Source organism: Pistacia vera, unplaced genomic scaffold (assembly GCF_008641045.1).
Source record: "Pistacia vera cultivar Batoury unplaced genomic scaffold, PisVer_v2 Contig172, whole genome shotgun sequence".
In the NCBI taxonomy this organism is placed as follows: Eukaryota; Viridiplantae; Streptophyta; class Magnoliopsida; order Sapindales; family Anacardiaceae; genus Pistacia; species Pistacia vera.
In genome coordinates, this window is record NW_022195812.1 from 157,339 (window position 1) to 185,327 (window position 27,989).

The following is a 27,989-nucleotide window of genomic DNA, read 5'->3' on the forward strand; positions in this document are numbered from 1 at the left end:
TTCACTCCTGGTCGCTTAAACGATCGGTAATCGCTTAAGCGATCTAGTCCGCAGCAGATGTCCAAATCGAAAATCGCTTAAGCTATCCATTTGTATCGCTTAAGCGATTTTCGTAAAAGACTCTTGATCGCTTAAGCGATCTTGGCCAAGGCAGAATGAATCTGCCCAGATCTATGATCGCTTAAGCGATCCATTTGTATCGCTTAAGCGATTTTCGTAAAAGACTCTTGATCGCTTAAGCGATTTGAGATCGTTTAAGCGATCTTGGCCAAGGTAGAATGAATCTGCCCAGATCTATGATCGCTTAAGCGATTTTTGTAAAAGACTCTTGGTCGCTTAAGCGATCTGAGATCACTTAAGCAATCTTGTCCGAGGCAAAATGAATATCTGCCCAGATCTATGATCGCTTAAACGATGCTTTGTAATAGACTCTTGGTCGCTTAAGCGATTTGAGATCGCTTAAGCGATCATTTCTAGAAAAGTCTTGGTCGTTTAAAAGATATATGTGGTCGGTCATATACGTAATTGTTTGGTACCATGCCATTCTTTAAGTTAATTAATTTCGAAATGACTGTGATTGGGAAACATTTGTACATCACTCATTTCCCTACCAAATCTGAAAAGAATTTGTATCGCAAAATTAAGTAATTTATATCAATCTAATTCATCACAAATTAAAATATAAGAGACATCAATATAACATGTTTATCGAAACACAAAATAAAAATAGGCATAGGATGCGGCAAATATCGAAATATTTGGACAATCTGACCATTAGCCCCAACTGTGGTGAATCAAATAATCACACCAGTACATCACACGTTGTAGTGATACACAAAATGAAACAAAATGCTAAAAAACTATTATCCAACTTGGGTGAAGCAAATGATCACACCATACATAGTAAATTCAAACTGCTAATGAGATATCTTATATGGACAAAAAAAAAAATATCTCCCAAATGTCAGATCCAATTCTTTACAATGATTCTGCAGGCACAAGGCTTTTGGCTGCCACAAGAAGAGCCACAGCACAATGATCTGGACTTGAGAAGTTTCTATACACTGCCTTTAATTTACTTTTTTATGCCAAAGAGTTTAATGTCACTAACACCTTTGCACAATCCCTTTATTGCAGATGCCTCATCCTGCCAACCAGCCTTTGAGAAGTTTTCGAATTCTGTTTGCCAGCAACCTGTCTGAGATCATTGTTTGGTACCATGCCTTCCCAGCAGGCTTTATTGCAAATGCCTCCTCTTGCCAACCAACCTTTGAGAAGTTTCCTCTCATTGTTTGCCAGGAACCTATAAAAATTATTTGGCACACACCTGCAGACATGTCAACTTTTGTAAATAAAAAAAAACACGTAAAAAAGTTACAAAGTAGGTAGGTGAGAAGTTCACTCAGTCTGTCTCTTTCGGTAAAGCTCCATATAAGCATGACACCTGCAGCATCAGCACCACAACCCAAGTATCAACATCAACATCACATAAACTACAAAATTCAAAATCTAACTTTCATACATTTTGATTGGGTTTTGCTCTCTCAAAACGGATCCATCTCTGCCTATGGAAGCAGTCAATAGCCCAACCCTCCCGACAGTCTCTCATTGTTTCGTCATTCAAGCCGTCCATCGGGCTATTGGTCATGTCGAACTCAATAAATTTCAAGGCATATGCCCCACATTCAGCACTACAATAGGAAGAAGACATTAGCATTAAAATAAACTTATAGAACAATTGTATTATGTAAGTTAGTTTTATAAAAAATTTACCTTAACTCATTTATTGGGTCGGTAGAGCGCTTAATTGGCCACTTTCCGGTTAGTACTTGATCACCCAAGTGCCCAAACATCCTACTGTCACGCAACAGCCGCGGGAACAACCTGGACAGTGGCTCAAACTCGACCTCCAATTGCTTGTCTTGATAAATAGTTGGGTTGCAGTCAAGGATCTTTAGCAACCCCTCCTCTAGATACGCGACGACTGCTATCCAGTGCATCTGTTTGACGAGGATGATGCAGTACACTCTTTTAACAAAGGCCTAACCGTGGCCATATTTGGGCCGATCCCCCCATATATACTGCATAATCCTATCATCAAAATGAAAATCATCAAGGATGCAGGCCAACTGTTATGGGGCCAATCTTTTTTCGCTTCGGTCCTTTTGCTGCACCACTAGCAACGACATTTTTAATTAAAGTACGATATACCGAAACAAGCGTTTGGCCAAACGTCACATCGGTGATGGCACAGTCGGGATACAATAGATCACCATCAGTAGTCTATCGTAGCCTCATCAGTGCCAATATCTCATCGATGTGCTGCATCAAATAAAAACAACAAGATAAGTATGGAAAACATAGGCAAAAATAAGGAAAATTAAGCGAAAATAACTCACCGAGTCCTCAAGCCACGTGCCCATCGTCAACAACTTTTCAAACCATTCCCGGGGATAATCCCCTGTCTTACACTTTATATGGGCATTACTTCCTGATCCATTGTAATAGGCATTGAAGAGTTTTTTCTTTTCCGCTATTGGCCTATACAAATTGACATTTGAGTCCATTTTCGCTTACCCACTTCCTCCCCCTTCCTCCATTTTTACATGCCAGCTTCCTTTGCCTCCCACCTCGCCCTCCTCCATTATCACCGCCCCACTTCCTCCACTATCACCGCCCTACTTCCTCCACCAACCTCCTCCATTTCTGGTTCTTCCTCTATTTGTTTCTTAATTTTCCTCTTCTTTACCTGTGTCACTACCATGTAAGGCGATTGCACAAACTTGCTCTTTCGGCTCTCTCTTTTCAGCCTAGTTTGCACTTCAACCGCCTTTAATTCTCCACCAATTTCCTCCTCCACTGTACCAACTTTCTCTGCCAACTTATCCACTTTCTCCTCCACCATTTTCATACGCTCTTCCATCTTGTCAAACCTGTCATAAACGGTTGTTGTAAAACTCTCAAACAGACCGTTTATGAGGTCAACCACCTCATTCTCCTGCACCGATGTCTCGGCAAAGTGGTATTTGTTGTACCGGTTTGCTGAGGCATACGAACCTCTTCCTCCCTCTTCTCCTCCTCATCCTCGGGCCTCCCGCCGATTGGAGCTTCATCATCCTCGGCATCAACCACTTTGTCAAGCAGTGGCCCTGCAACTGTCGTCGCATGCGTGACCCTTTTTAGGTCCCGCATCAAGCGGTCTATCCGTTCATCCCTTTCATCCTCCAGTGCTTTGAAAGATGTGACATAGTCCTTTTCCGCTTCATCCCCAGTAGCGGTGAGAAAGGGACGAACGACTCCCTGCAATAAGAAACAAAATCAATCAGTTTGAAGCGATATTTTAAAGCAACTGCATATTCAAAAGCTTAATTCTTTAATCTTACCCTAGCCGCTTCAATCTTAATATCTATTTGGTCGTAGTCCCAATGGGTACACCTCTCAACATGCCACCGCAACATCCTAGGAAATTGCTGTTGCACATCCAAACTGTTGCTCCTCCCCCCCCCCCCCCCCCCCCCCCCCCCCCNTTTGTAGCCTCTTCTCTAAAACATGTCCTGTAATAGACTTTGCCCCCTGCAAAACCTTCTTACGAAACCTTTTGGCTCCCGGACTCGTCCTTATTGCGTCTGCCTCTACCTTATCTGGCACTTCCCCACATCCTAAGCCCGTCACCAAGACATACTCTATCATCCCAAAACGTAGTGGCTTTCCGTCCACCACGAACCACATTTCTTTTTTGTTATTGCATTTTACTGAGTGCAGCAACATGTAATGCACTCCCTACCCCCAAAATGCCTTTTTCCAATTTGTGCCGATTCTTAAAAACTAACTGAAACAAGTGCGACGGAAATCTCTTACACCATGCCTCATTCCAGCTAAAATGTCCCTTATTCTGTCAAAAACATCCCAACTCGACCTCACCGTCACCCTTGCAGGGAAGTAGGGTACCTTATCACTTATAAGCTCCAACTCGTAGTCTCTACAGTTTACGGTCCACACAATCTGCACAATCGATTTAAACAAAATGTCAGCAACAAAAATAAACCAAAACAACTAATAAACAAAATATCAGCAACAAAAAATTACCTCTGTGGTCGCTTAAGCAATTTCAGATCGCTTAAGAGATCTTGACTCTGCCTCGTGCAAGATCTCTTAAGCGATCTGAAATCGCTTAAGCGACCAAGAGTAAACTGAAAGAATCTCTTAAGAGCGATCTTATATATGTGATTCTGCTTCGACAAGATCACTTAAGCGACCAAGAGTAAACTGAATCAATCGCTTAAGCGATAATGAGTAAAAGAGATTAATCGCTTAAGCGATACAAATGATCGCTTAAGTGACAGTACAAGCAATATTCCCAAAACAAATACGTACCCTTTCTTCGCCGGGCTCCTCGTCGACTGCATTCTAGCCGGCCTCCTCCTCGTCGCCTGAATCCTCGGACGACTCCTCCTGGCCTGAATTCTCGCCTGACTCCTCATCTTCAGAATCGTTTGCTGATTCTTCTCTCTGTTCTTGTGCCGCCATCGTCTCCTCTGCTATGGACCACCTTCACTGATCGGATCCTCATTGTGATTGTCAGCCATGGTTTTGGATTGAATTTGGTGTCAAAGTTTGCAGTTTTGATCGAAAATGTGGACTGTATCATCAGAAATCACACAGATTCCGTTTAGGGTTCAAGAAATCGATCGGAAATCATGACTATATCGCTGAAAATCGTGACTGTATTCCGTTTAGGGTTCAAGAAATTGATTTTAGGGTGTAAATTTACAGGTTCGATCAGAAAAAATCGCAGTGTCTCCCTTTGGTTCAGGAAATCACTTTTTGCCCTAATGAATTTCGATTAAGCGAGGTGAATAGATGGGACTTGTTTTGATAAATTTCAAATTTTAAAAACTTTCATTATTTATGATTCGGCCCACATATATTTTAATCTTTTCATTTTAACCCATTTTATATGTTTAATTAATTCTAACTATGTCATATCATCTTTTCTAAATAAAAAAAAACAAAACAAAAAACATTTTCAAGACCAATTATGCCACGTCATCTTCTCTAAATAAAAAAAAAAAAACAAAAAACATTTTCAAGACCATTTTCTTAAGGGGGGAGTTTATTAAAACAACCTCTCAAGTTTTAATTTAATTAAAAAGCTATCAAGTTTTAAAGTTTTAAGTAAATAGTCATATTATTGATTAAGGGTAATTAAACTTGATTAGTGCTTAATTATGATTAAAGAAGTATTATGTAATCTTTTCAAAATTATACTATATTCCCACAAACCCGAAATTGTTGCAAACAAACCCAANGCCGAAAATCGCGACTGTATTCGGTTTAGGGTTCAAGAAATTGATTTAGGGTGCAAATCAATTGGTGTTGGATCGGAAAAAATCGCGTCTCCCTTTCGTTCAAGAAATCGCGTTTTCAACTGATGAATTTCGATTAAGCGACGTGAATAGAGTGTGGGGCTTGTTTTGCGAAATTTCAAATTTTGAAAACTTTCATTATTTCTGATTCGGCCCACATATGTTTTAATCTTTTCATTTTAACCCATTTTACGTGTTTAATTAATCCTAACTATGCCACGTCATCTTCTCTAAATTATAAAATATTTTATGAACAGTATCAAGGCCATTTTCTTAAATGCAGACTTGGGGGGACCGGGCAGCTAAATTTTCTCAGAAAGAACCACTCGCTCACCCTAATTTCTATAGATACACTCAAGGATTGCTCTAATTTTATCGCTCAAAAACTTACACATTGATTTAATTAGGCTCATTTGTAAGGAAAGAGATGGAAGCGATATCCATTGCATCTGATCCTCATCTTTGTTTTCAAGTAAGTATGTCTTTTCTCATTCATGTTCAATCTCCACCTCTCCACTAAATTTTCTCTCTCTCGTCTCTGTAATTTATGCAGATGGGAAAGATAAAAATCAGTGAGGGAATGAAGTGTTTGAAAGATTTAGTAGAATGGTACAAGGACAACTTGACCACAGAAAGTGCTGGAAGGGTTAATGAAATCATGACCTATCTTCAATCTCTTCAACGACAAGCAGTACAGGTAACCTTTGCATACTAAGGGGTTTTTTTTTATTATTTAATTTTTTTTAACACTTCACTGGTTTTAGTTCTAACTAATATTTGTATTAATTATAGGCTATAATAATATTATTAAATTAAAATTATTTATTAATTACATATTTATATTATTAATGGTATGTTATATAATTAATTAAATAATTTACCACACATATGTTGCTATAGAAAATTATACAAGTAATGGAATAAGAGTATATTGGATAATTTTCCCATATGTTGCTTTCCTTGAGTTTGTTTAACGAAAGGTAAATTAGAGTTGATTTGGATTCTCTGTTTTGATGGTTTTGGTGAAGGAAATAATTCATGATATTACATTTTTTTACCTTTAAAATATATAGGAGATTGAATCTTTAGCACAACTGAGAGAAGCACATGTATCTTCCAATATCAATACAACAAATCTGCGCTATGGACAAGTAACTCTTTCTCTTTCTCTCTCTTATACATATTAATAAGAGGAAATCTAGAATACTTAATCTCAGCTGTTCATCTTTGGCTCACAATGATTGATGGAAGGATCAATGAGCTGTCATCTTGCTTATATTCAAACTAAAACAAATGAATCATTAGTGAACATTTCTGAAAATTCTTTTCTTAAAACTTTCTCTATTCGTCTCTTTCTTCTTCAAAAGGTTTTCAATAGCAAACTATAGAAATAGACTTGGTCACCTAAAATACTTGTATTCATTCTGTCTCATCGAGGTCAATTAAATTTGCTTTTTATTGTTTATTAAGTGATAGAACTATTTGTATATTAACAGGAAATTGCCCAAATAAGAGAACAAAATAAAGAGATTGATATGGTTTTGAATACAAATGTGGAGAATTCATCATTTTCTACACGGAAAAGATGGTCAAAGGTTTGGGAAGACTTCATATATCATGTCAAAGATGGGAAGGAATGGGCTCGGTGTAAACACTGTAAGAAAGAGTTTGTCGGATCAAGTAAGAGTGGAACCACACATCTCAGAAATCATTTAAAAAGCTGCCCATGTTTGAGAAATCCAGGTGGAGGTGTTGATAAAGCAAAAGAGAAAAGTTTGATTGATCCAGAATTGAATGGCTCTGATTTGGTGCGAAAGATTATTAAGTATGGGATAAAAGACATAAAGAATGATATAGTTGATGTTTATCAACAAGAGAAGGATGAGCTTCGTGGATATTTAGATAAACTCCCATGTCGATTTAATGTGACAATTGAGCGGTTGCCTGTAGTGGAAATGTGGTTAATGAGAATCTGGTTTATTGGTGATAGTTGGGAACGGAAAGATAGGATTATTTTCTTGGAAGCAGACATAGATGATGTCTATGAAAGTGTGAAGTCTTCGCTTGAGGATTGGAACATAGACAAAAAAATATGCAGTATGATAAGAAGTAGATCTTTATGTGATGAGAAGTGTGATGAGAAGGAAGAAGAGGATATTTGCAATTGGTTCAATGAACGAGGTTCACTTTCCTTCACTGGGATTTGTCTTCCGGTTTCTTTTTTATTAAGAAAAGTTGAAATTNCCACACTGACAACAGTTTACCTCTTCCGTCCTTGAGCGACATGGCAGTGTTTGGACAACACAAAACCTTCATGAACTCTGATTGACCCTTGTTGGCGTGAGCTTACGATAACCCTGATTTTTTAGGCATAACGTTATTAATCTTAGATATAAAATGTATATTAAAAAAAAAAAAAATTGATGAGAAAGAGAAAGGGTGTGAATATATGGAAAGTTGGAAACTAGGTATAATGTAGATAATAAGGATCGGGAAGAAATAGGTAAATAGTAATTGGAGGAACAAAAGAGTATTTCCATTAAAGTTTAGTTTTAATACAAAACGTATTTAATAAAATAAAAAAAAAGGTGGATTGGAGAATATGGAGGGGTAAAAATGTAAGAAGTTCAAACTATTAGGCAGGGGAAAATATTAATAGGGTGTACATTGCCAAATTTGAAAAGTAGGAAGGGGAACAAAAATTATAACAAATGAAGTATTAGGAACACAAGTTAAGTACATTCTTGCCAGACCAGTTCGTTAGCAATGTTTAAGTTTCGAAAAGTCTAAAATACCCCTATTGATTTAATTTTTATTTTCTTATAACTTACAGAAAGTTTCCAAAATTCTATTGAATTATGGTGACTAAACGTTAGGGACTAAAATGTACTTAACTATCAAGAACCACCGAAATGTCGGATTTCAACTACCAACTAAAATAAATATTCAGCTTGGCATTGGCAGTTGGAATTGAAGAAGTTTCCGGAATGCAGTTAACTTCATTATGTTTCGTTTTCTTTGTAGAACAACAAGAAAAGTAATTGCTGATAGGGATTTAGCTCTAAATCTCACAACTACTCAACTGGGTTTCTCAAAATAAGACCAGGAGTTTATCTAGCATGAAACTGTCAAAGACTCTGAGATTTCTTTCATCATCTTCGCATATAGAGAAGAGATGGTTTAAAACTAAACAAAGTGAACAGGAAGAGTCTTTGGCAGTTTCATACTTGATAAACTCATGTGGGTTTTCTTTAAAATTTGCTGTTTCTGCTTCTAAGTTGATTCAATTGAAGAACACTGAAAGAGCGCACTCAGTCCTTAGGTTTCTCAGCGACCATGGTTTCACCAAAACCCAGATCTCTAAAGTTGTGACTTGTGAGAGCACACCCACGACTCAGTCCTTAGAAATATACAGATAAATTTTTGCTTTAATTTAGTGGAGATTTTAGGAAGGAGGAAGAAGAAGAGCAGCTCAAGGACTGGCATTGGATACGTTCTGTGTTTTTCGGCAAATCCCTACCATTTACTTTGAACAGGCAAATTACTGTGTGATCTTGGATCCAAAAGATGGGGTTAAAATTAGATCCAGGTATAGATCGGGTCAAGAAAATGGTGACCAGATTTTTCGGCCGGTGTCGGGTCAAGTGATAAGACCGAAACCGACCTGACAATTCTTTGTTCACCATTTCTTGACCCGAACTCCATTTTTCAAAGAAAGAAAAATATGTGTCAGTTTCCTATGGGGTCATGTAAATAAGTTTAGTATACACATCCCCACACAGGATTACGAATCTATATAACCATAACCCACATCCTTCTTAACCTAGATCTCTCTTTCGCACTTCCGATTCTCTACACTTCTACCATACTACCGGCTGTCCAATCACCAACACCACCCTATCTTGTCCCAATTAACTTTATTCCGCCGCCAAAATGTCGAATTCCAACCACATCTTATTCTCTATATTCAGCTTCAGCCTTCGTAGTCTTGGCATTGGCAGTTTGAATTGAAGAAGTTTCCGGAATGCAGTTTAGAGTAGAGTTAAGTTCATTATGTTTCGTTTTCTTTGTAGAACAACAAGAAAGGTAATTGCTGATAGGGATTTAGTTCTGAATCTCACAACTACTCAACTGGGCTTTTTCTCAAAGCAAGAACAGGAGTTTATCAAGTATGAAACTGTCAAAGACTCTTAGGTTTCTTTCATCATCTTCGCTTGTAGAGAAGAGATCGTTAAAAACCAAACAAAGTGAACAGGAGAGTCTTTCGCGGCTTCATACTTGATAAACTCATGTGGGTTGTCTTTAAAATCTGCTGTTTCTGCTTCTAAGTTGATTCAATTGAAGAACACTGAAAGAGCGGACTCAGTCCTTAGGGTTCTAAACCCAGATCTCTAAAGTTGTGAGAGCACACCCACGAGTCATTTCAAGTATTCCTGAAAGACGCTTGTATGCAACTATCTGAGGAGAATATTACAAGAACTATGGACTTCCTTGTGAACAAAATGGGTTGCTTGTCTCAAAATATTTCCAAATCGCAAACTGTTCTCTTCTTCAGCTTAGAGAGAGAGGATTGCTCCGACGTGTTTTATTTTTCAGGTTCTGCTTTCCGAAGGATTGATCAAAGAAAATATATGTCCATACAGTTTCTTATGTCTTGGGCAGAGCAAATTTATTGAGAGGTATGTAACCAAATTTCAATAAGAAGTTCCTCAGTTTTTAGATGTATATCAGGGCAAAATCGATATTCTGGACGCCTCCCCTGGATTTCAGAGGAATGTGAAATGAAACAGGTTCAACTCTTTGAACTGTTTTCAATATAAATAATTTTTTTTTTTTTTTTGTGGTAGTCGCTAATTTAAGCCATTTTTGGTATACCAAGTGTTGGATCTGTAGTTCTTTTACGCTAGGATGAATGTTTTGATATAACATTAAGCTATGAAATTGTTGTAATGAATCTCAACATTCATACTGTGTCCAAATGAAAATTAGAAAAGCCAATGTTGGAATGTTAATGTTCTTGGAATATAACTAGATTCTTCTGCTTCCTTTTCACTATGAATGGCATCTGTTTCTGCTTCCAAAATATATCACCATACACTTGACTCAGTACATGAAATTTGTTTTATAGTCTAATAATATAATAGGATACTTTTGACAACCGAAGTGAATCAAAAGAACATAATAGTATCTCAATACTGTGGTTCCGCGCATTGCTATTGATTTACAATGTGATGTTATCAATTTTATATCCGAACTAATGAATTCGTTACTCTAGAGTGATCCCAATTGATTAGAACACTTTGTTGGTCATGTGTTTGTTTATTCCTATCTAAAGAAACATTCTAAAAATATTCAGTAAGTTTTGCTGATAATGTGGATTCTTAAGTTACAAATTTATTGACATCCATGTGGATTATATTGTGGAGAAGCTAACTTATTCATGACTTTTAGAAAGTTTCTTTTATTTGCTCTAGTAGTGAATAATAGTACTAGTTTATGTATTGCAAAAGAAGAACCCAGGAGCTAATTTTGGTTTTATTGCAGGAGATGATGCCAACATGGAACTGTAACAATTAATTCATAAGTCTTCATAGATTCAATAGAATGGAAAAGAAGCCTTGCGTGTAGTTGAGCAAACTATTTTCACTAGCTCTATTGCAGGGCATATTTGTTTACAAAAGATGCAGATTAGTAGGGGTGGACAAAAAAAACCGAAAACCAAACCGGAAAACCGGACCAAAACCGAACCAGAAATCTGGTTTTTTTTTTTTTTCGAAACCGGTTCGGTTTCAGTTCAGGAAAATGACTGAAACAGTTTTCCGGTTTGGTTATCAGTTCAGTTCATAATATAAACCGGTTAACTGAAACTGGTTTTAAAAACCAGTTTTATATAAAATCGTAAATGGCCAAATCAGTAAATCTAAAGTTCTGAACAGTAAAGCCTAAGTTTCTATTTCTTATAATATCCTAAATCAGTGAATCAAAAGACGATTGACTCCCTTTCTCTCTACATAACTGCACCGAGTCCCAACTACCAGCTGCCGCCCATGGGTCCGTCGGAGTCTTCAGCTTCTGCATAACTTACAACGTCTGCCGATTGAGCAAGGTAAAAGACATCTCTCTTTTTATTCCTCTCTTTAGGATTACTGGATATGCTATCTTACTGGGGCTTAAAAGGCAAAATCAGACATCTTTAATTGAAGCAGTGTTCTGTGTCCTAAGATTTGGGGGACAAGATCCACATCTGAATTTTTTAGAACTTTTAATTTATCACCTTTGGTCAATGAAACCCTGTTCTTATGTGTGATTACTAACAGTCTGCGCCATATTTTGTATGTGTAAACAGTCTTAGGTACTAGATTTGTTAACTGCAAATGACAATGCTGGAAGTTTTACTTTATTTTTTTAAAATTGTAAACTGATTTTCAGTGGTTGATATGTAGGGCTGTTGCATAAATTCCTCTGAGAGCTTTGGCTGTTCCAGCATCCGTGCTTACTGTAAGTATTAAACTCTAATCTGATGCTTTAGCTAGACTTGCAACCTATTCTGACTTCACTTCTCTAGATTTGAGTGTTAGTTTCTGGAAATTGGGATAGTTTTTGAATTTTGGTCTTCTTTCAGCTTGGTGGTGGTTATCTTTTTGGCCTGCCAGTGGACTTTCTTGCTGATTCTGTTGGTGCAGCTGCTGCTGCTGGGGCTACATTTCTTCTTGGCCGAACTGTAACTTTATTTAAAACCAAAGTCATTATCTTCTACTTCTGTAGCTGCTCCTTGTTAAGACTCTTTCTACCAGAAGTTGGTGTAATTCGAATGAATTGATACATTTTCAAAGCTCTTTAATTAATCTAAAGCAAAGCTTAGTGCTGCTAAAATTTCTTTTAGACATTCACAGCATACATTGGCTAGCTTCTGTTTTTTTTTTTTTTTTTTTTTTTTTTTTTTTTTTTTTTCAAAATAAATTGGAAACACATAGGCACAGGCTTTATCTGGAAATGGAAGTGAAGATGAAATTGGTTGGGTTTAGTTTAATTAATTGAGGTAGGGTTTGTTTTATCTTAGAGTCTCCCCATGAATTATTAATTAGAAAATCAAACTTATAAACATTTTGTTAATGAACACCAAGAAACTGTTAATTATGGATCAATCATGAGTCTATTCGATTGGTTTTTTTTTATAATATGTGATATAAGTTCAAAATTTTGATGTAAAGAGATTAAACCAAGTTAATTAAAGTCAAAATGGAGCAATGTGCAATGGTTCTATTGGTTTGAAGCAAAGGCAGAGAATGGAAGTTAAGAGAATCTGTTGATCTTGTAAGTAATTGCATATAGATTCTTTCCTTTTGATTTGGGCAGCTTTCATCTTGATTTTGGACCCATTTTAGCCGTGAATTATGTCCAATGTACTTGTTTCATTGCAATTGGAGAATGACTTCACTTTTCGAAAAAAGATAATTTACAGAACTTACTATGCAGGATGGTTTCTTGATCAGGCAACTGAATGCAATTGCTATTATTTGTCATTCAGACATGTTTTGAATTTTTCTTGTTGGATCTGTTCATATTTGCATGGATTATGTATTGCTGCAGTTTTCTGAACACTGAATAAAAACCTCTCTTCAATGCTGATGTACTTCTCTAATTTAGAACGAACCAGGTTCTCGTTTACATCAAATAATAAAATTAAACATCAAAGGCTCTTAACCCCTTCAACAGGTTCGTCAAACCAAATGCTGTCTCAAAATTTAACATATCTATTAACATTTTACTTGTACAAAGTGTATTGCTTATCAGAAGAGACCACCATCTACCATTGAAGAATCTGAAACTGAAAAACTGAACCTTGTAACGGATAATTTTTCAGCTACCTCTTCAATTCCAAGGCTCTATTCCAGTTCCACCAGCTTAGTTATGTTGTGGTAATTTAAGCTCATAAGTCATTCCCACTTTGAGCATTTTCTGTGTTGGACATCAAACACTTTATCACTTTTTCAAAACATTCTTCAAGAAATTGTATGCATGATTTATCATATTCTCTTCCAAATGCCAGACCCTTCTGTTGCTACCACCTCTGTCTCACCAACCAAGTGAACAACCCACATTCCATGCTTTCTCCACATTTCTATATCTCTCTCCATTTCCTCTTTTAGATTCTCTCCTGATTACATTATCATTCACATTCTCGTCACTGTCTAATCGACGGCAATTCAGTATCCACTTTAGTATATCCTCGATATTCATGTTTGCGTGTGAGAGATCATATAATCTTCCTTATAAAGTCCTTCAATTTTTGAACAGCATTCTTTCAAAGGATTCTTCTTCATTGCGTACATCAGTGTATCCGTATCTCGCAACACAACAACACATTAAGCTCATTCGAGTTACCCTACGGAAAATGAATCGCTCCTCTATGGGGACCTTGCTAATGGGTAGTGATTTGAGAGAAACGAAGACAAGAACTGAGTGCAATGCGTACATTCATGGCATATGTTGGAAGATAGGTGGGATGCCATGAACAAGCTCTGAGTAGAACATAGCCAATCCAGAAATCCACAACAATTTATGTCACAGTTATCTCGTATAGCTTACTGGGGAAATCTTGTGCTGAAGTTCTAATAAATTCTTTTCGATACACATTGTCCAAACATACATAGGTCATTAGAAACGCAGCAAAAGCGAGGGTAAGATACTCCTTGATCAAACTTGTAGAAAACTGAACTTAAATAAACAAACTCCACAGAACCAATGATCAGAAGATAGAAGACTACTAAAAGTATGTTGGATCTCCATATCATTATCATGATGAGTGCCAATAGGATGTTGTTAGTGTCATTACAAATACCACCGCAATCCTGTAGCAGCAACAAATTCATCAGTTCATTTGTTATATGATTGGTAGACTGAGTGCAATTAAATTTTTGCATCATTATAACCGAGTTGTGGAATTACCATATGCATTGCCAATCTTTGTAGTGTCCTGGAAACCCAGAGTAATGCCTACACAAGCCAGCATGAGTAGGTAATTCATTTCAGGAATGTAAACTTGCCCTTCATACTTAGCTGATGTATGTACAATTCTCACACGAGGGAAACACCCTAATGAAAGTGATTGTTGAATGATGGAGAAAGTTCCTGAAATCATGGCTTGACTTGCTATTATTGCTGCCAATACGGCCACCACGAACATTGGCCAGTAAACGGCATCTGAGTTGTTTAACCAACAAAGAAATAATTAATGGATCAAAATATAGATAATTTGGTTTAAAATAGAACTCTGAAGAAAAAGAACCAGAACTGTATATTTATTCTTCACCTGGTATGGACTTGAAAAAGCTATCTCCAACAAGATCAGGGTGCTTTCGAAGGAAGGAAGCTTGTCCAGTGTATGCCAAGATGAGGGCAGGGTATACCACAGAGCACATGCTTATTTGTATAGACCGAACTGTGAAGTGACCCAAATCGGCAAATAATGCTTCGGATCCTATTAACAAATCATATTTCATTTAGCAAAATGAAAGACTTACTCAAATAAGTATTTACAAGTTGAAAACCTGAAGAGAATAATACCTGTTGTACAGAGGACAATGCCACCAAGGGAAATCCAAGCTTCTTTTTTGTTTCTACTAAAATAATCAATTATGTACATCGGATTTACAGCTTTGACTACTGCTGGGTCAAATTTTATGATATTATAAACCCCAATGCCACTAATGAATGCGAACCAAACAATGAGTATAGGAGCAAAACTGTAGCCTACTTTGTCAGTTCCAAGTCTTTGAATCATGAAGAGGAAGACCAGTATGGCCACTGATATCCAAACAATCTTCTCTGTATACACAAAAGAGAAAACAAATAAATGCTTCACGCAATAATAGTAGTGTATTCAGCACAGAAATAATACGAAAACACCTTTGAATATAAGATAAAATGAGGATGTACCTTGTGTCATCGCAGGTGTAGCTTCCTTGAGACCTCCCACAGCTGATAAAACTGTCCATTATGGAATAATAGATATTTCATTGTCACAAGTTATAATTTATATGAGAGGAACATAATATATGATCTATTTCTGCAACAGCGAAACAACTGACTGATACTAAAGCAAAAATTAAGAGAAGTGGCAAACCTGAGATAGCAGGGGTGAGGATACCATCTCCAATCACCATGGAAGTACCAAGCAATGTAACAAAGAATAGGAAAAACTTGGCAAAGCCACTTTTCTCAAGCTTCGACTTGAGTGTTGATGCCAGTCTCATACGTTTACTGATACTAGGCAACTCAAGCTGGAAATTCGATACATTAGAGTCCTCGGCTTGTCGACTCGGGAGCAAGCCCACGTTGGCATATCGGCATATTAAAGAGTATAGAGCAAATGTCCCTCCTAATATAATACAAATAACTATGAATAAATATACTTGATAAGACAGATACCATGCAGATCTTATAATTAATAAATAACCTTACCATCGCCATTGTCATTGGCTTGCAAAACGATGAAAGTATATTTGATTAAAGGGATCAAAGTGAGGGTGTAAAAGATCAAAGAGAGAACACCCAGAATATCATCAATATGATTGATACCACTACTGAATACACTGGAATAAACGTATAGGGGTGATGTGCCAATATCTCCATACACGACCCCAATACTCTGAAACGCCAGTTGCAGGATTATCGACCATTTCATGACCTTACACACAAACAAACAAACAACAATTAACAAAAACAAAACAAGTTCTTTCAAACTTTATTTGGTACGTAAAAGAAATCATAATCATTACCTTACAGCCATCACGGGCAGAAATTTTGAGAGATTCAATGTCCAAGGAGTCAAATCTACTCAAAATGCTTTCACCAGGGTCTTTTACAATGCTTGTAGACATTAAAAACTGAAAAACAAAAACTCTGGTAAAAGGTGGTCGTGAGGGTGAAGGTGGATGTAAACTAATATATATACACGCTTACAACGGTTTATACCATTTATAGTTAATTTAGAAAGCTGGATTGTTGTTGTTTAGAAATAAAAATACACCGAAATTACGGGTAGAATGTATGAAAATTAAGATATATAACAAACGCGTCAGGTTCTGAGAACAACAGAATTTGCTATAAACTTCAATACATTAGAGATGATTATCTGTTATGTGCTAAATTTATGCAGCATGGATTCACGACACGTATCCTAGGTTTGTACTGTCATTCAGGTTGCGTGTTATTTATAAGAGGGTTACTTCATTTTTAAGTCTACTAAAGATTATTTCAATTTGGTAAGTCTTAAGGTTGTGCTATCAATCAGACCACGTGTCACTTTATGTTAGAATTACTTTATTTGTAAGTCTACCAATGTAACAATATATAAACGGATCTTTCACCCTAATAAGAGGATTTTTACAACTTTTTTTCTTCTGTTATTGAAAACCGCCTCGTTTATGCTAAAAACTAGACTCGCTTGTAGGTGAAAAATATACAAGAAAAATAATAAAATAATATAGCATTCGAACCACGTTAAAAATTGTTTACTCTTTGTGTTTGCTGATTATTTTCATACTAATTTAGCATCAAAAGACCAGTTTACTAAATACCCTTATGTAGATTTCATCAAGAAATTTTACGCACTTCATCAACAATACAACATTGTCTTACCACGTTAAGTATCTTATTTTTCTTTTTCTCTTACCCAAAAACTTTAGAAACTTATAGCATAATAAATTACTTGTATTCTATCNCCATTTCATAACCTTACATACAAACAAACAAACAACAATTAACAAAAACAAAACAAGTTCTTTCAAACTTTATTTGGTACGTAAAAGAGATCATAATCATTACCTTACAGCCATCACGGGCAGAAATTTTTAGAGATTCAATGTCCAAGGAGTCAAATCTACTCAAAATGCTTTCTCCAGGGTCTTTTACAATGCTTGTAGACATTAAAAACTGAAAAACAAAAACTCTGGTAAAAGGTGGTCTGAGAGGGTGACGGTGGATGTAAACTAATATATATACACGCTTACAACGGTTTATACCATTTATAGTTAATTTAGAAAGCTGGATTGTTGTTGTTTAGAAATAACAATACACCGAATATACGGGTAGAATGTATGAAAATTAAGATAAAGAACAAACGCGTCAGGTTATGAGAACAGAATTTGCTATAAACATCAATACATTAGAGATGATTATCTATTATGTGGTAAATTTATGCAGCATGCATTCACGCCACGTATCCAGGTTGTTCTATCATTCAGGTCCCGTGTTATCTATAAAAAGGTTACTTCATTTTTAAGTCTACAAGGGCTATTTCAATTTGGTAAGTCTTAAGGTTATGCTATCACTCAAATCATGTGTTACTCTATGTTAGGATTACTTCATTTGTAAGTCTACCAATGTAACAGTATATAAATAGATCTCTCATCTTAATCAGGGTATTTTTTCAACCATTTTTCTTTTGTTATTGAAGACCGCCTCATTTATGCTAAAAGCTAAGCTCGCTTATAGGTGAAAAATATACAAAAAAAGTAATAAAATAACGTAACATTTGCATCTTATATTCGAACCACTTTAAAAATTGTTTACTCTTTGTATTTGCTGATTATTTTCATACTAATTTAGCATCAAAATACCAGTTTACTAAATACCCTTATGTAGATTTCATCAAGAAATTTTACGCACTTCATCAACAATACAACATTGTCTTACCTTGTAAGTTTCTTCTTTCTTTTTCTTTTACCCAAAAACTTTAAAAACTTATAGCATAATAAATTACTTGTATTCTGTCAATACTTTCAGTCTACACGTATAAAATAATTATACATACCATTTGTTCTTATAATAAATTGACGTAACAGCTAATATAATAATAATATCAAAAAAGAAGCACAATATTGACTTGAATGATGAATTGAAAACCAAAATTAAACTGCTTCTCATGACAAGATAAGAAGACTGAGTTTACTGCCACTGAAGTCTCTATGGATTTCTGTCCGTATTTATTTGGCAAATCCAGAAGTTAACCTACCAAGTGGAATCATAAAAATACCATCTTAAGTTACAAAAACTGTACGAATGCCTACTCACTATTCCTGGTTGTACAAGTGAAAATAAATGGTACTAGTTATTATAATTTATATGCTGCTGCATATTGAAGCTTGTAGCAGAGCACCTTGCATTTCATCCGAAATCGCTCCTATAGAATATCGGCTTCCATTGGATGGGTGGGTTTATTACTCAGATCCATTTCATCCATCTTTTTACACACATATATGAAGTGAGAATCGGGATCGTCCATTACGAAGTCTGCTGGAAGGTGGCCATTCTCATTGGTCGGAATAGGCTCCAAATATGATTTCATTGAAGAACTACCACTTTCAAGTCTTTCAAACCCCGGTCTAGCTGCAAGAGGACAACAAAAAAAGGATATCAAAACAAAAACCACTATTCCTTTCTCTCAATTTGTTATGAAAATTTATTGTGTCAAATTGATAAAATCATAAAGCCAATGCAACAAATCAAGGCAAGACAAAAGAAAATCCAGTAAATCAACGGATACCAAGGAAAATCGGAACACATATTTCCTCGATACAAAATCATTCTGATTTTTCTCTTACATACATGCCATGGAATGTCAAGAGCCTTTATGATGTAGCATATTATTTATTGCTACGGGTGAAACCAATTAGGATTTAGGATAGCAACACCTTCTCAACTCAAAACTGAAAAAGAAAACCTGATCCCAAACACATGATTAATTGTACTAGGCCCTCCAAGCCCTTTCAATTTACTTGGAAAAAAACCCCAAGCCTCTTTTCTAGCCCATTTACATTCAAGCTATCAACGGGCCAGGTGGACCCACCAGATTCAAAATTATGTATGCTCAAAGTCCCACTGACACTTCTACCAGCCCTAAACACATTATTGACCTCCAATCTCATTTCAACAGAAGAGAACATAAATAGAAACAGTGTACAACCACAACGAGATGGTCAAACGGAAAGCAAAAATGTAAATAAACATATTAAAAAACAAATAACATGTAGATCTTATTAAGTTATCTCAATATATACATATATATATATATATCTATATCCATAATATTTAGGAACAAGTATATTATATAATTCAAGATATGAGATAACGAAAAGGTAATATGAACTCCAGTTGATATGCATAATGTTAATCAGGGAGCCAATTTGACAAGTGAGAAAAAAAGGATAGGGAAAGACAGGGCAAGAATAAAGAATAAGATGGAATAAGGAAAAGAATTTAAGACAATCTTTTTTTAACTCTGTCTTTCCGTCCCTATTTTACTACCCTCTGCGGGCAGATATATTTTTCTTTCCTTTCATGAAGTAAATATTTATCTAAAAGCTCCATAAGGATGACACACCATCACACCCAAATAATAATAATACTTATGAATGGGAAAGTAAAACAATGTGTACAACTAAAGAAGTAAAAATGGAAAAGGAAACTTACGTATTATGTACAATAAAATTTTCCAATTGTATACCGAGCGGTTCAAATGAATCATCCTTACTTTAGGATCACCATAAGTTATCTGTTGATAACAAATTAAGAACACATCATATATTTGGAACTACTCCAATAAATTAATGAACAATGACAAAATATAGCTAAATCTTTGGGATCATGGTTACCAACATATAGATCCCTCCAGGTTTAAGAAGCCTACATGAGAAAAGAAAATGATATTCAGAAAGACTAAAAAAATAGAAGATAAATGAGTAAGCAGACACTTGGCACACACACAGAGATATGTAACAAAGAACACTTTATTAGTGTGTGCATGGGTGTGTGAGCACTCAATAAAATTCTAGGTTTGATAAAAGCAAAACATTGAAAGCTTATGCAAAACAAAGAATCAAAATTTTAAAGTGAAATGAAGTCTATAACCTGCTCACTTCACCCAGCATTTGAGCCGCACTAATAGGAGCATCGGAGCCACACTAAAATATAAGCACAAGAAAAGAATTAAAACATGCCAATGCCCCATTAGACAGGGTAAATAATTGCAGATGCTACATAATGAACAAATGGAATCATGAGAACATATGAATATTCATCGTACCATCAAAGAATCAAGAGTTCCTAGATTGCGGATCAGCAAGCCATGTTTGTAGATTCAGCAGCAACAACAAAGTAACACCAACATATAAGGAACTAACTCAATACCGACGTTTACAACTTTCAACAAGAATGTAACACAAGGGTCAAGCCTTACCTTTATCAACGACACTATCAAAAGAATCGTCCGGAAAGAAACTCATATCTCTAACATCCAATTGCATGTCTATTGAGATCAATAAAGAAAACAAAGAAAGAAGTAGGCATGGTTACATGAGTAAAAAACAAATAAAGAATTCGCAACCGACACTAATTCAGAAGTTTCTTTAACAGGATACATTTTAGCTGAGGGATATACTCATATTTTCTCTTCATCATCTCAATGGCCACTGCAGAAATATCAATATTCATTATGTCTTCATACCCATCCTTGACCATGTCCTCAGACATAACTGCAAAGCATTTAAATAAATTTTCCATTATAATAATTCTCGAGAAGAACCAATTAAACATGACCAAACTTAAATGACATTGCAAATAATGAAGCCACAATTAGTGATATGTAACATCATCACAGACGTCGAAACGAACTTCAACAAAGCATAAAGTACATACGATTCTTTGTTTTTTAAAACACAGGAAACAAGAAATCTTATGAGAACATAAAAGTTTTCTAATAATATCAAACACATTCTCTGAAAAAATCAACACTTTCTCATAAACCAAACACAAAGCAAAATTAATTATAAAAATCACAACAATTTCTCACACTTCCCTAGCAAACAAAACTGAAAATTACAAAAATTATCATAATTGAAAAAATTACTAAATCTTGGAATCAAAAGGAAGATATAAATAGAGACAGAAAGTAAGTGAGAAATTACGGGCATTGCCACAGCCGACCATGAGAATACGCGAAGAGGTAGGGATGTACTTGCGAACAAAAGGACGGAGAGCAGAGTAACGCTGGTACCAGTCGAAGGAACCGGTCTCCTGCACGTAGCGCGCGTCCCAGTAGAGCGCGTCACCGTAGTTGTAGGTGTTGCAGCTGGAGACGTCTCGGTACATGTTTGGTTCGGGTTGAGGTTGGGGTTTGGTTTGATTCGATCCGATTCGAATTTCGGGTCGTCCGGTTTTCCGCTTGGGTGGAGACAAGACACGAGAAGTGATACTGATGGCGTTTGCAGCTGAGCGTGAGAGTGCGTGTGGGGGTGAGTTTAGTTTTGGGCCGTAGTGGGCCCTAGATTGTGTCGGTTAATTTTAGCCTTACATAAGAAGCCTTACCTGCCTCTGGTCGTGGAATTGAATGTTTGAGTACTACCTAAGTCAACTTAACCAAGTACATTATTTTCATCGAAAAAGTTTTTTTACGTACGTCCCACCACTCGGAGACCTTTCATTGGATATGTGTATCATGCGAACAATAGTGTAGAATAGTGGATCATACAATGATAATGTATAATAGTGTATTATAACAAGAAAAATGATACCTTTATAAAGACCCATATAAAGAGGGTTATAAATTATTCAGAAGAAAAAAATAAAGAAAAAACGAAAAAAGAAAAAGATAGAAAGAAAGAAATCATGAAAATCAAGTGTGGGGATTGTCTTTATATGCTCTCTTTGTATATATCTTTATAAAACTAGCATTACTGTTATAACAATCCCTGGTTTGTGGTAGGAGGGCAAAGCTATAAATTATTCAAAGATTTTGTATTCGAATCACGTAAAATGATTACCTAAATATTCAAGTTCAAGTTCACTTGACAATATATATTGCATAATTGGTCTTTATGGTAGGTGAGTCGATGAGGAATCGTGTATGTGTGTGTGTGTGTGTGTATATATATATATATATATTGTATAATTAGGTTTCTTTTTTTTTTTTTTGTAACCGGAATATTTTGGCTAGTTTGAGCGTACTTTAACTAATCTCCAAGATTTATTGAACACCCTACAAGCTCAAATGATAGATCAGGTAAGTCACAATATTATTGTGATAGGTGGTCTCAAGGTTTGAACATAGGAACCCAAGGAAGGGAGCAAACCTCTTTGACCATTAGGTCAACTTTTTGCGAGATATATTATATAATTGGTTTTTATGGAAGATGGGTTAGAAAGATACCGTATATACATATTGTATAATTAGTCTTTCTAGGAGGTCAGTTGGTAAGGAATCATATACGTAGTGGATAATTGGTTTTTATAAGAGGTGGATGAATAAGGTCTTTAGGGAGGTGGGTCGGGGAGAAATCGTGTGTGTATATATATATATATATATTAAATGATTGGTCTTTATGAGAGATGGGTCAATGAGAATATATTTGGTTACGCGTATTCAAATAAAAATATATCATGTTTCAATGTAACTAACGAAGTTTATTATTCAAATCAAATTATATAATACAAATACAAATACTGTATTTCTTGAAATAGAGATGCCTTCATTCACCGAACTCTAAATTCTTTGTTTTAAACTAACTTGGAATAGAAAATCTTCACTGAAACTCAGAATGTAACTTGTCAGCTGGACAAAATATAAGCGTCCATTTCATGCAATCCTCCGCGTGTCTTCTTCTATCTCCTCCTCAGTCCTCTCAGTCCTCTCCACCTGTCGCCCGCCGCCTCGTTCCTAGTCCTGCCTCCACACCATTCTTCAGAAAACGCAGCAACATTAGTTAAACAAGTTATTGAAGTACGTACGTACTNATCGATGAGACATCGTAGATATAAGTGATCGTATTGGATATGTGTATTCAAATAAAAATATATTATGTTTCAATGTAATTAACGAAGTTTATTATTCAAATCAAATTATATAATACAAATACAAATATTGTATTTCTTGGAATAGAGATGCCTTCCTTCACCGAACATGTGTTTGGCACATTATTTCTATCTATATTCCCAATCCTATTCCCAAAATATTGTTTATTTTGTTATTTGAGAAATATTAATATTTTTTAATTACTTTTAGACCTCTTAAGTTTATTAATTTCATCAAATACCCCCAGAAAAAGTTTAAAAATTAACAAAAACACCCACATCCACCCATACTTGCCAGATTCTGGCAACCACCATCACAACGGCCTACAAAACACCGGAACTGGCTGGTAATTCACCGATCTGGCCTTTTCCGGCTCTTTGACTGTCATTAATGGTGTCATATCTTTGGTCGTCGCTGACGGCTAGATCTAGACTTTTTCGACCGTCGAAGGCCAGATCTGGCCGTAGATCTGACCTTTTCTGACCAGATTCATGGTAGATCTGGCTAGAAAAGGTTTTATCGACACCCTATCTATCAGATCTGACCGGTCTGCATCGTAACATCATTTTTTGGCTAGATTCTGATGGTGGTAGCCAGAATTTGGCACTGAGGGTGGGTGAGGATGTTTTTATTATTTTACAAAAATTTTATATATTAAGGTATTTAGTTAAATTAACAAACTTAAGAAGTTTTTTTATAAATTTTTAAATTTTACTTCGTAATACTTTCCTATTTAACTGGCTAGTATTTTATTTGGTAGTACTTTCTAGTCAACTTCTACCTTTATCTTGGAACATAAAATCTTCACTGAAACTCATAATGTAACTTGTCAGCTGCTGGACAAAACATAAGCGTCCATTTCATGCAATCCTCCACGTGTCATCTTCTATCTCCTCCTCAGTCCTCTCAGTCCTCTCCACCTGTCGCCCGCCGCCTCGTTCCTAGTCCTGCCTCCACACCATTCTTTAGAAAACGCAGCAACATTAGTTAAACAAGTTATTGAAGTACGTACGTACTATTCACAGGACGATGGGGGAGAACAGTAAGGCCAATGGGGATCAAGTTCAAGCAAGAAGAGACAAAGAGGAAGCTGAGGAGAAAAACAATGAAGGAAAAGAACTCCCTTTGATGGCTCTGAATCACGTGTCGAGGCTGTGCAGAAATGTGAAGGAATCCATAGATTTCTACACCAAGGTTCTTGGTTTTGTGTTGATTGAAAGACCACCGGCTTTTGATTTCGATGGTGCGTGGTTGTTCAACTATGGAGTTGGAATTCACCTGGTGCAGTCCAAGGATGAAGATAGGCTCCCTGATACTGATCATCTGGATCCCATGGATAACCACATCTCTTTCCAGGTTAATTTAAATTAGATTTTAATAATCAGATTATATTTCATAAATGAGTACTGTTGTTTAATTTGAATTTGAAGTATTTTTGCAGTGTGAAGACATGGGAGCAATCGAGAAGAGATTGAAGGAGTTTAACATAAAGTACATGAAGAGAACAGTGGAGGATGATGAAAGTGGAACTGCAATCGATCAGCTGTTTTTCAACGATCCAGATGGATTCATGATCGAGATATGTAACTGTGAAAATCTTAAGCTTGTTCCTGCTGGTTCCTTGGGCCAAATAAAGCTCCCATTCGACAGGCATAACCCACCAGTTGAAACCAGAAATGGTGACGATGATCATGCAACTAACTAGATCCTACGCTAATTACTGATGTTTTTGCTTTGATAAATTTAGGATTCTAACTTGTTTTCAGTTGTTTTAAGTGTGATCGTATTGCATAATTTTATGTTTTAACTTCATTTTTTGTCCAGAATTTTCCATTTTTTAATATATTTTATGATCTAATTTTTATTTTAAAATTAATTAATAACAAAAATTAATAGTAAACGCCTTTTTCCACCCAAATAATGGCTTCATGAACTTTTCCACCCACATACTTTTAAAATACCTCTTTATTATCCAAACTTATATTCTACTTCTGATTCCGGCATCGTTGCAACTCCACACCACTACCATTCTCTTCGCCAATCATAACTCACCAAATCCCCTCAAACTCTACTCTAGTTAACTCTGCTAATTGCCGGCAGTTGAGCGATTAGGGTTTGTGTAACTGCCCCTCCCAAATCAAATTTTGATCAATCCCAACCATCCAAATCCAATATTCCATCACCAAAAGACTCATCGGCCTTTCCTTTTTAAAAACCCCAATAGCTTATACCGATTTTGCTCTCTAACCTTTGCTAGAATATAAATTTGGGTAGTAAAGTGGTATTTTAAAAGTTTGTAGATGAAAAAGCGTTAAGCCATTATTTGGCTGGGAAAAAGTCATTAACTCCAAATATTAATCTCTTGAATTAGAGATGGGTGCTGTCCTAGGAAATTCGGGGACCTATCCTGCCACCGTCCCTCCCCAAAAAAGCAATGACTAGGGTTGAAACGAACTGAGATGTTCGCAAACAGCTCAATGTTTATTTGATAATAGCTCAATTCGACTCGATAGCAAACTATTAGTGAATAGTTCGATGTTCGTTCGATAATGTGTTCAATTCAAGTTCGAACATGGGGTATTCGTTTGATTATGTTCGCGAACATATTGCGTTTGATTGATCCATCCATTCGTGAACAACCTGTTTTCTGATTTGTTCGTTTATGTTCGAAAACATGGTATATATTGTTATTTATATTTATATTTTTTCGGTTTTTTATTTTTTATATTATGTTTGGTTTAGTTTGGATGAATTTTTTTCAATGGTAATCAATAATAAAATATTATGATGTTTTTGTTTTTTTTTTAATATATATAATATGTTTGAATTTTTTTTTTTCAAATGTCATCAATAATTAAATATATAAGTATGTAACATTTTAATTAAAAAATAATAAATTATGATGATACATAGCATAACAAATTTAATAACATAATAGATTGTATAATCAAGTGATATATAATATAACAAATCTAATAACATAATATCTTCATATTTTTTCAAATGTAATCAATAATTAAATATTATGAGATAGCATTTCAATTAATAAATAATAAATATAGTACGGTAAATTGATGAACATAACATATTGTGTAATCAAGTGATATATAGCATGACAAATTTAATAACATAATAATTTCATTAAATATAGTATGATAAATTTATGAACATAATATATTATATAATCAAATGATATATTTCACCAATTGCATGTCTATTGAGATCAATAAAGAAAACAAAGACAGAAGTAGGCATGGTTACATGAGTAAAAAACAAATAAAGAATTCGCAACCGACACTAATTCAGAAGTTTCTTTAACAGGATACATTTTAGCTGAGGGATATACTCATATTTTCTCTTCATCATCTCAATGGCCACTGCAGAAATATCAATATTCATTATGTCTTCATACCCATCCTTGACCATGTCCTCAGACATAACTGCAAAGCATTTAAATAAATTTTCCATTATAATATTTCTCGAGAAGAACCAATTAAACATGACCAAACTTAAATGACATTGCAAATAATGAAGCCACAATTAGTGATATGTAACATCATCACAGACGTCGAAACGAACTTCAACAAAGCATAAAGTACATACGATTCTTTGTTTTTTAAAACACAGGAAACAAGAAATCTTATGAGAACATAAAAGTTTTCTAATAATATCAAACACATTCTCTGAAAAAATCAACACTTTCTCATAAACCAAACACAAAGCACAATTAATTATAAAAATCACAACAATTTCTCACACTTCCCTAGCAAACAAAACTGAAAATTACAAAAATTATCATAATTGAAAAAATTACTAAATCTTGGAATCAAAAGGAAGATATAAATAGAGACAGAAAGTAAGTGAGAAATTACGGGCATTGCCACAGCCGACCATGAGAATACGCGAAGAGGTAGGGATGTACTTGCGAACAAAAGGACGGAGAGCAGAGTAACGCTGGTACCAGTCGAAGGAACCGGTCTCCTGCACGTAGCGCGCGTCCCAGTAGAGCGCGTCACCGTAGTTGTAGGTGTTGCAGCTGGAGACGTCTCGGTACATGTTTGGTTCGGGTTGAGGTTGGGGTTTGGTTTGATTCGATCCGATTCGAATTTCGGGTCGTCCGGTTTTCCGCTTGGGTGGAGACAAGACACGAGAAGTGATACTGATGGCGTTTGCAGCTGAGCGTGAGAGTGCGTGTGGGGGTGAGTTTAGTTTTGGGCCGTAGTGGGCCCTAGATTGTGTTGGTTAAATTTAGCCTTACATAAGAAGAAGCCTCACCTGCCTCCGGTCGTGGAATTGAATGTTTGAGTACTACCTAAGTCAACTTAACCAAGTACATTATTTTCATCGAAAAAGTTTTTTTACGTACGTCCCACCACTCGGAGACCTTTCATTGGATATGTGTATCATGCGAACAATAGTGTAGAATAGTGGATCATACAATGATAATGTATAATAGTGTATTATAACAAGAAAAATGATACCTTTATAAAGACCCATATAAAGAGGGTTATAAATTATTCAGAAGAAAAAAATAAAGAAAAAACGAAAAAAGAAAAAGATAGAAAGAAAGAAATCATGAAAATCAAGTGTGGGGATTGTCTTTATATGCTCTCTTTGTATATATCTTTATAAAACTAGCATTACTGTTATAACAATCCCTGGTTTGTGGTAGGAGGGCAAAGCTATAAATTATTCAAAGATTTTGTATTCGAATCACGTAAAATGATTACCTAAATATTCAAGTTCAAGTTCACTTGACAATATATATTGCA

At 35.6% G+C, this 27,989-nt stretch overlaps 4 protein-coding genes, 1 long non-coding RNA gene and 1 pseudogene across 6 annotated transcripts; 3 read left to right on the forward strand and 3 right to left on the reverse strand.

Annotated features, from left to right (window-relative positions):
- The first annotated feature begins 5,706 nt into the window (after positions 1 to 5,706).
- LOC116125821 lies at positions 5,707 to 7,645 on the forward strand. The gene is made up of 4 exons (XM_031411526.1): positions 5,707 to 5,838; positions 5,920 to 6,063; positions 6,440 to 6,517; positions 6,863 to 7,645. The coding sequence occupies exons 1-4, from the start codon at positions 5,794 to 5,796 to the stop codon at positions 7,643 to 7,645; spliced, it is 1,050 nt and encodes a 349-aa protein (XP_031267386.1). The 5' UTR covers positions 5,707 to 5,793.
- Positions 7,646 to 9,175: 1,530 nt separating this feature from the next.
- Positions 9,176 to 12,227, forward strand: LOC116125816. Of its 2 annotated transcripts, XR_004127391.1 has the most exons (4): positions 9,176 to 10,156; positions 10,911 to 11,472; positions 11,810 to 11,864; positions 11,989 to 12,227. It is a non-coding gene; the product is annotated as an uncharacterized LOC116125816 (long non-coding RNA). The 2 variants fall into 2 exon arrangements; XR_004127390.1 differs by having other exon boundaries at positions 9,178 to 11,472.
- A 1,422-nt stretch (positions 12,228 to 13,649) lies between these two features.
- On the reverse strand, positions 13,650 to 16,249 carry LOC116125822 (annotated as a pseudogene).
- Positions 16,250 to 18,552: 2,303 nt separating this feature from the next.
- Positions 18,553 to 21,518, reverse strand: LOC116125837 (EEF1A lysine methyltransferase 4-like). Its single transcript, XM_031411544.1, has 8 exons — positions 21,335 to 21,518; positions 20,789 to 20,902; positions 20,608 to 20,676; positions 20,455 to 20,474; positions 20,280 to 20,332; positions 20,024 to 20,054; positions 19,842 to 19,923; positions 18,553 to 18,758 (listed from the first exon to the last, which is right to left on the reverse strand). The coding sequence occupies exons 1-8, from the start codon at positions 21,516 to 21,518 to the stop codon at positions 18,553 to 18,555; spliced, it is 759 nt and encodes a 252-aa protein (XP_031267404.1).
- Positions 21,519 to 24,246: 2,728 nt separating this feature from the next.
- LOC116125824 (lactoylglutathione lyase-like) lies at positions 24,247 to 24,922 on the forward strand. The gene is made up of 2 exons (XM_031411527.1): positions 24,247 to 24,573; positions 24,659 to 24,922. Exons 1-2 carry the CDS (start codon positions 24,247 to 24,249, stop codon positions 24,920 to 24,922), a joined length of 591 nt encoding a protein of 196 aa, XP_031267387.1.
- Positions 24,923 to 26,402: 1,480 nt separating this feature from the next.
- LOC116125825 (EEF1A lysine methyltransferase 4-like) lies at positions 26,403 to 27,500 on the reverse strand. The gene is made up of 3 exons (XM_031411528.1): positions 27,090 to 27,500; positions 26,544 to 26,657; positions 26,403 to 26,431 (listed from the first exon to the last, which is right to left on the reverse strand). The coding sequence occupies exons 1-3, from the start codon at positions 27,271 to 27,273 to the stop codon at positions 26,403 to 26,405; spliced, it is 327 nt and encodes a 108-aa protein (XP_031267388.1). The 5' UTR covers positions 27,274 to 27,500.
- Between the last annotated feature and the right edge of the window lie 489 nt (positions 27,501 to 27,989).

What these genes read in the sequence shown, in the direction of transcription:
- LOC116125837 (XM_031411544.1), bottom strand. Translation starts at nt 21,518, where the DNA reads ATGTACCGAGACGTCTCCAGCTGCAACACCTACAACTACGGTGACGCG. An exon ending in GTATATCCCTCAGCTAAAAT is followed by an intron (nt 20,677 to 20,788) that starts GTATCCTGTTAA and finishes TGATCTCAATAG; the next exon opens with ACATGCAATTGGATGTTAGA. An exon ending in GAACTCTTGATTCTTTGATG is followed by an intron (nt 20,333 to 20,454) that starts GTACGATGAATA and finishes CTTATATTTTAG; the next exon opens with TGTGGCTCCGATGCTCCTAT.
- LOC116125824 (XM_031411527.1), top strand. Translation starts at nt 24,247, where the DNA reads ATGGGGGAGAACAGTAAGGCCAATGGGGATCAAGTTCAAGCAAGAAGA. An exon ending in ATAACCACATCTCTTTCCAG is followed by an intron (nt 24,574 to 24,658) that starts GTTAATTTAAAT and finishes GTATTTTTGCAG; the next exon opens with TGTGAAGACATGGGAGCAAT.
- LOC116125825 (XM_031411528.1), bottom strand. Translation starts at nt 27,273, where the DNA reads ATGTACCGAGACGTCTCCAGCTGCAACACCTACAACTACGGTGACGCG. An exon ending in GGTCGGCTGTGGCAATGCCC is followed by an intron (nt 26,658 to 27,089) that starts GTAATTTCTCAC and finishes AATGCTTTGCAG; the next exon opens with TTATGTCTGAGGACATGGTC. An exon ending in GTATATCCCTCAGCTAAAAT is followed by an intron (nt 26,432 to 26,543) that starts GTATCCTGTTAA and finishes TGATCTCAATAG; the next exon opens with ACATGCAATTGGTGAAATAT.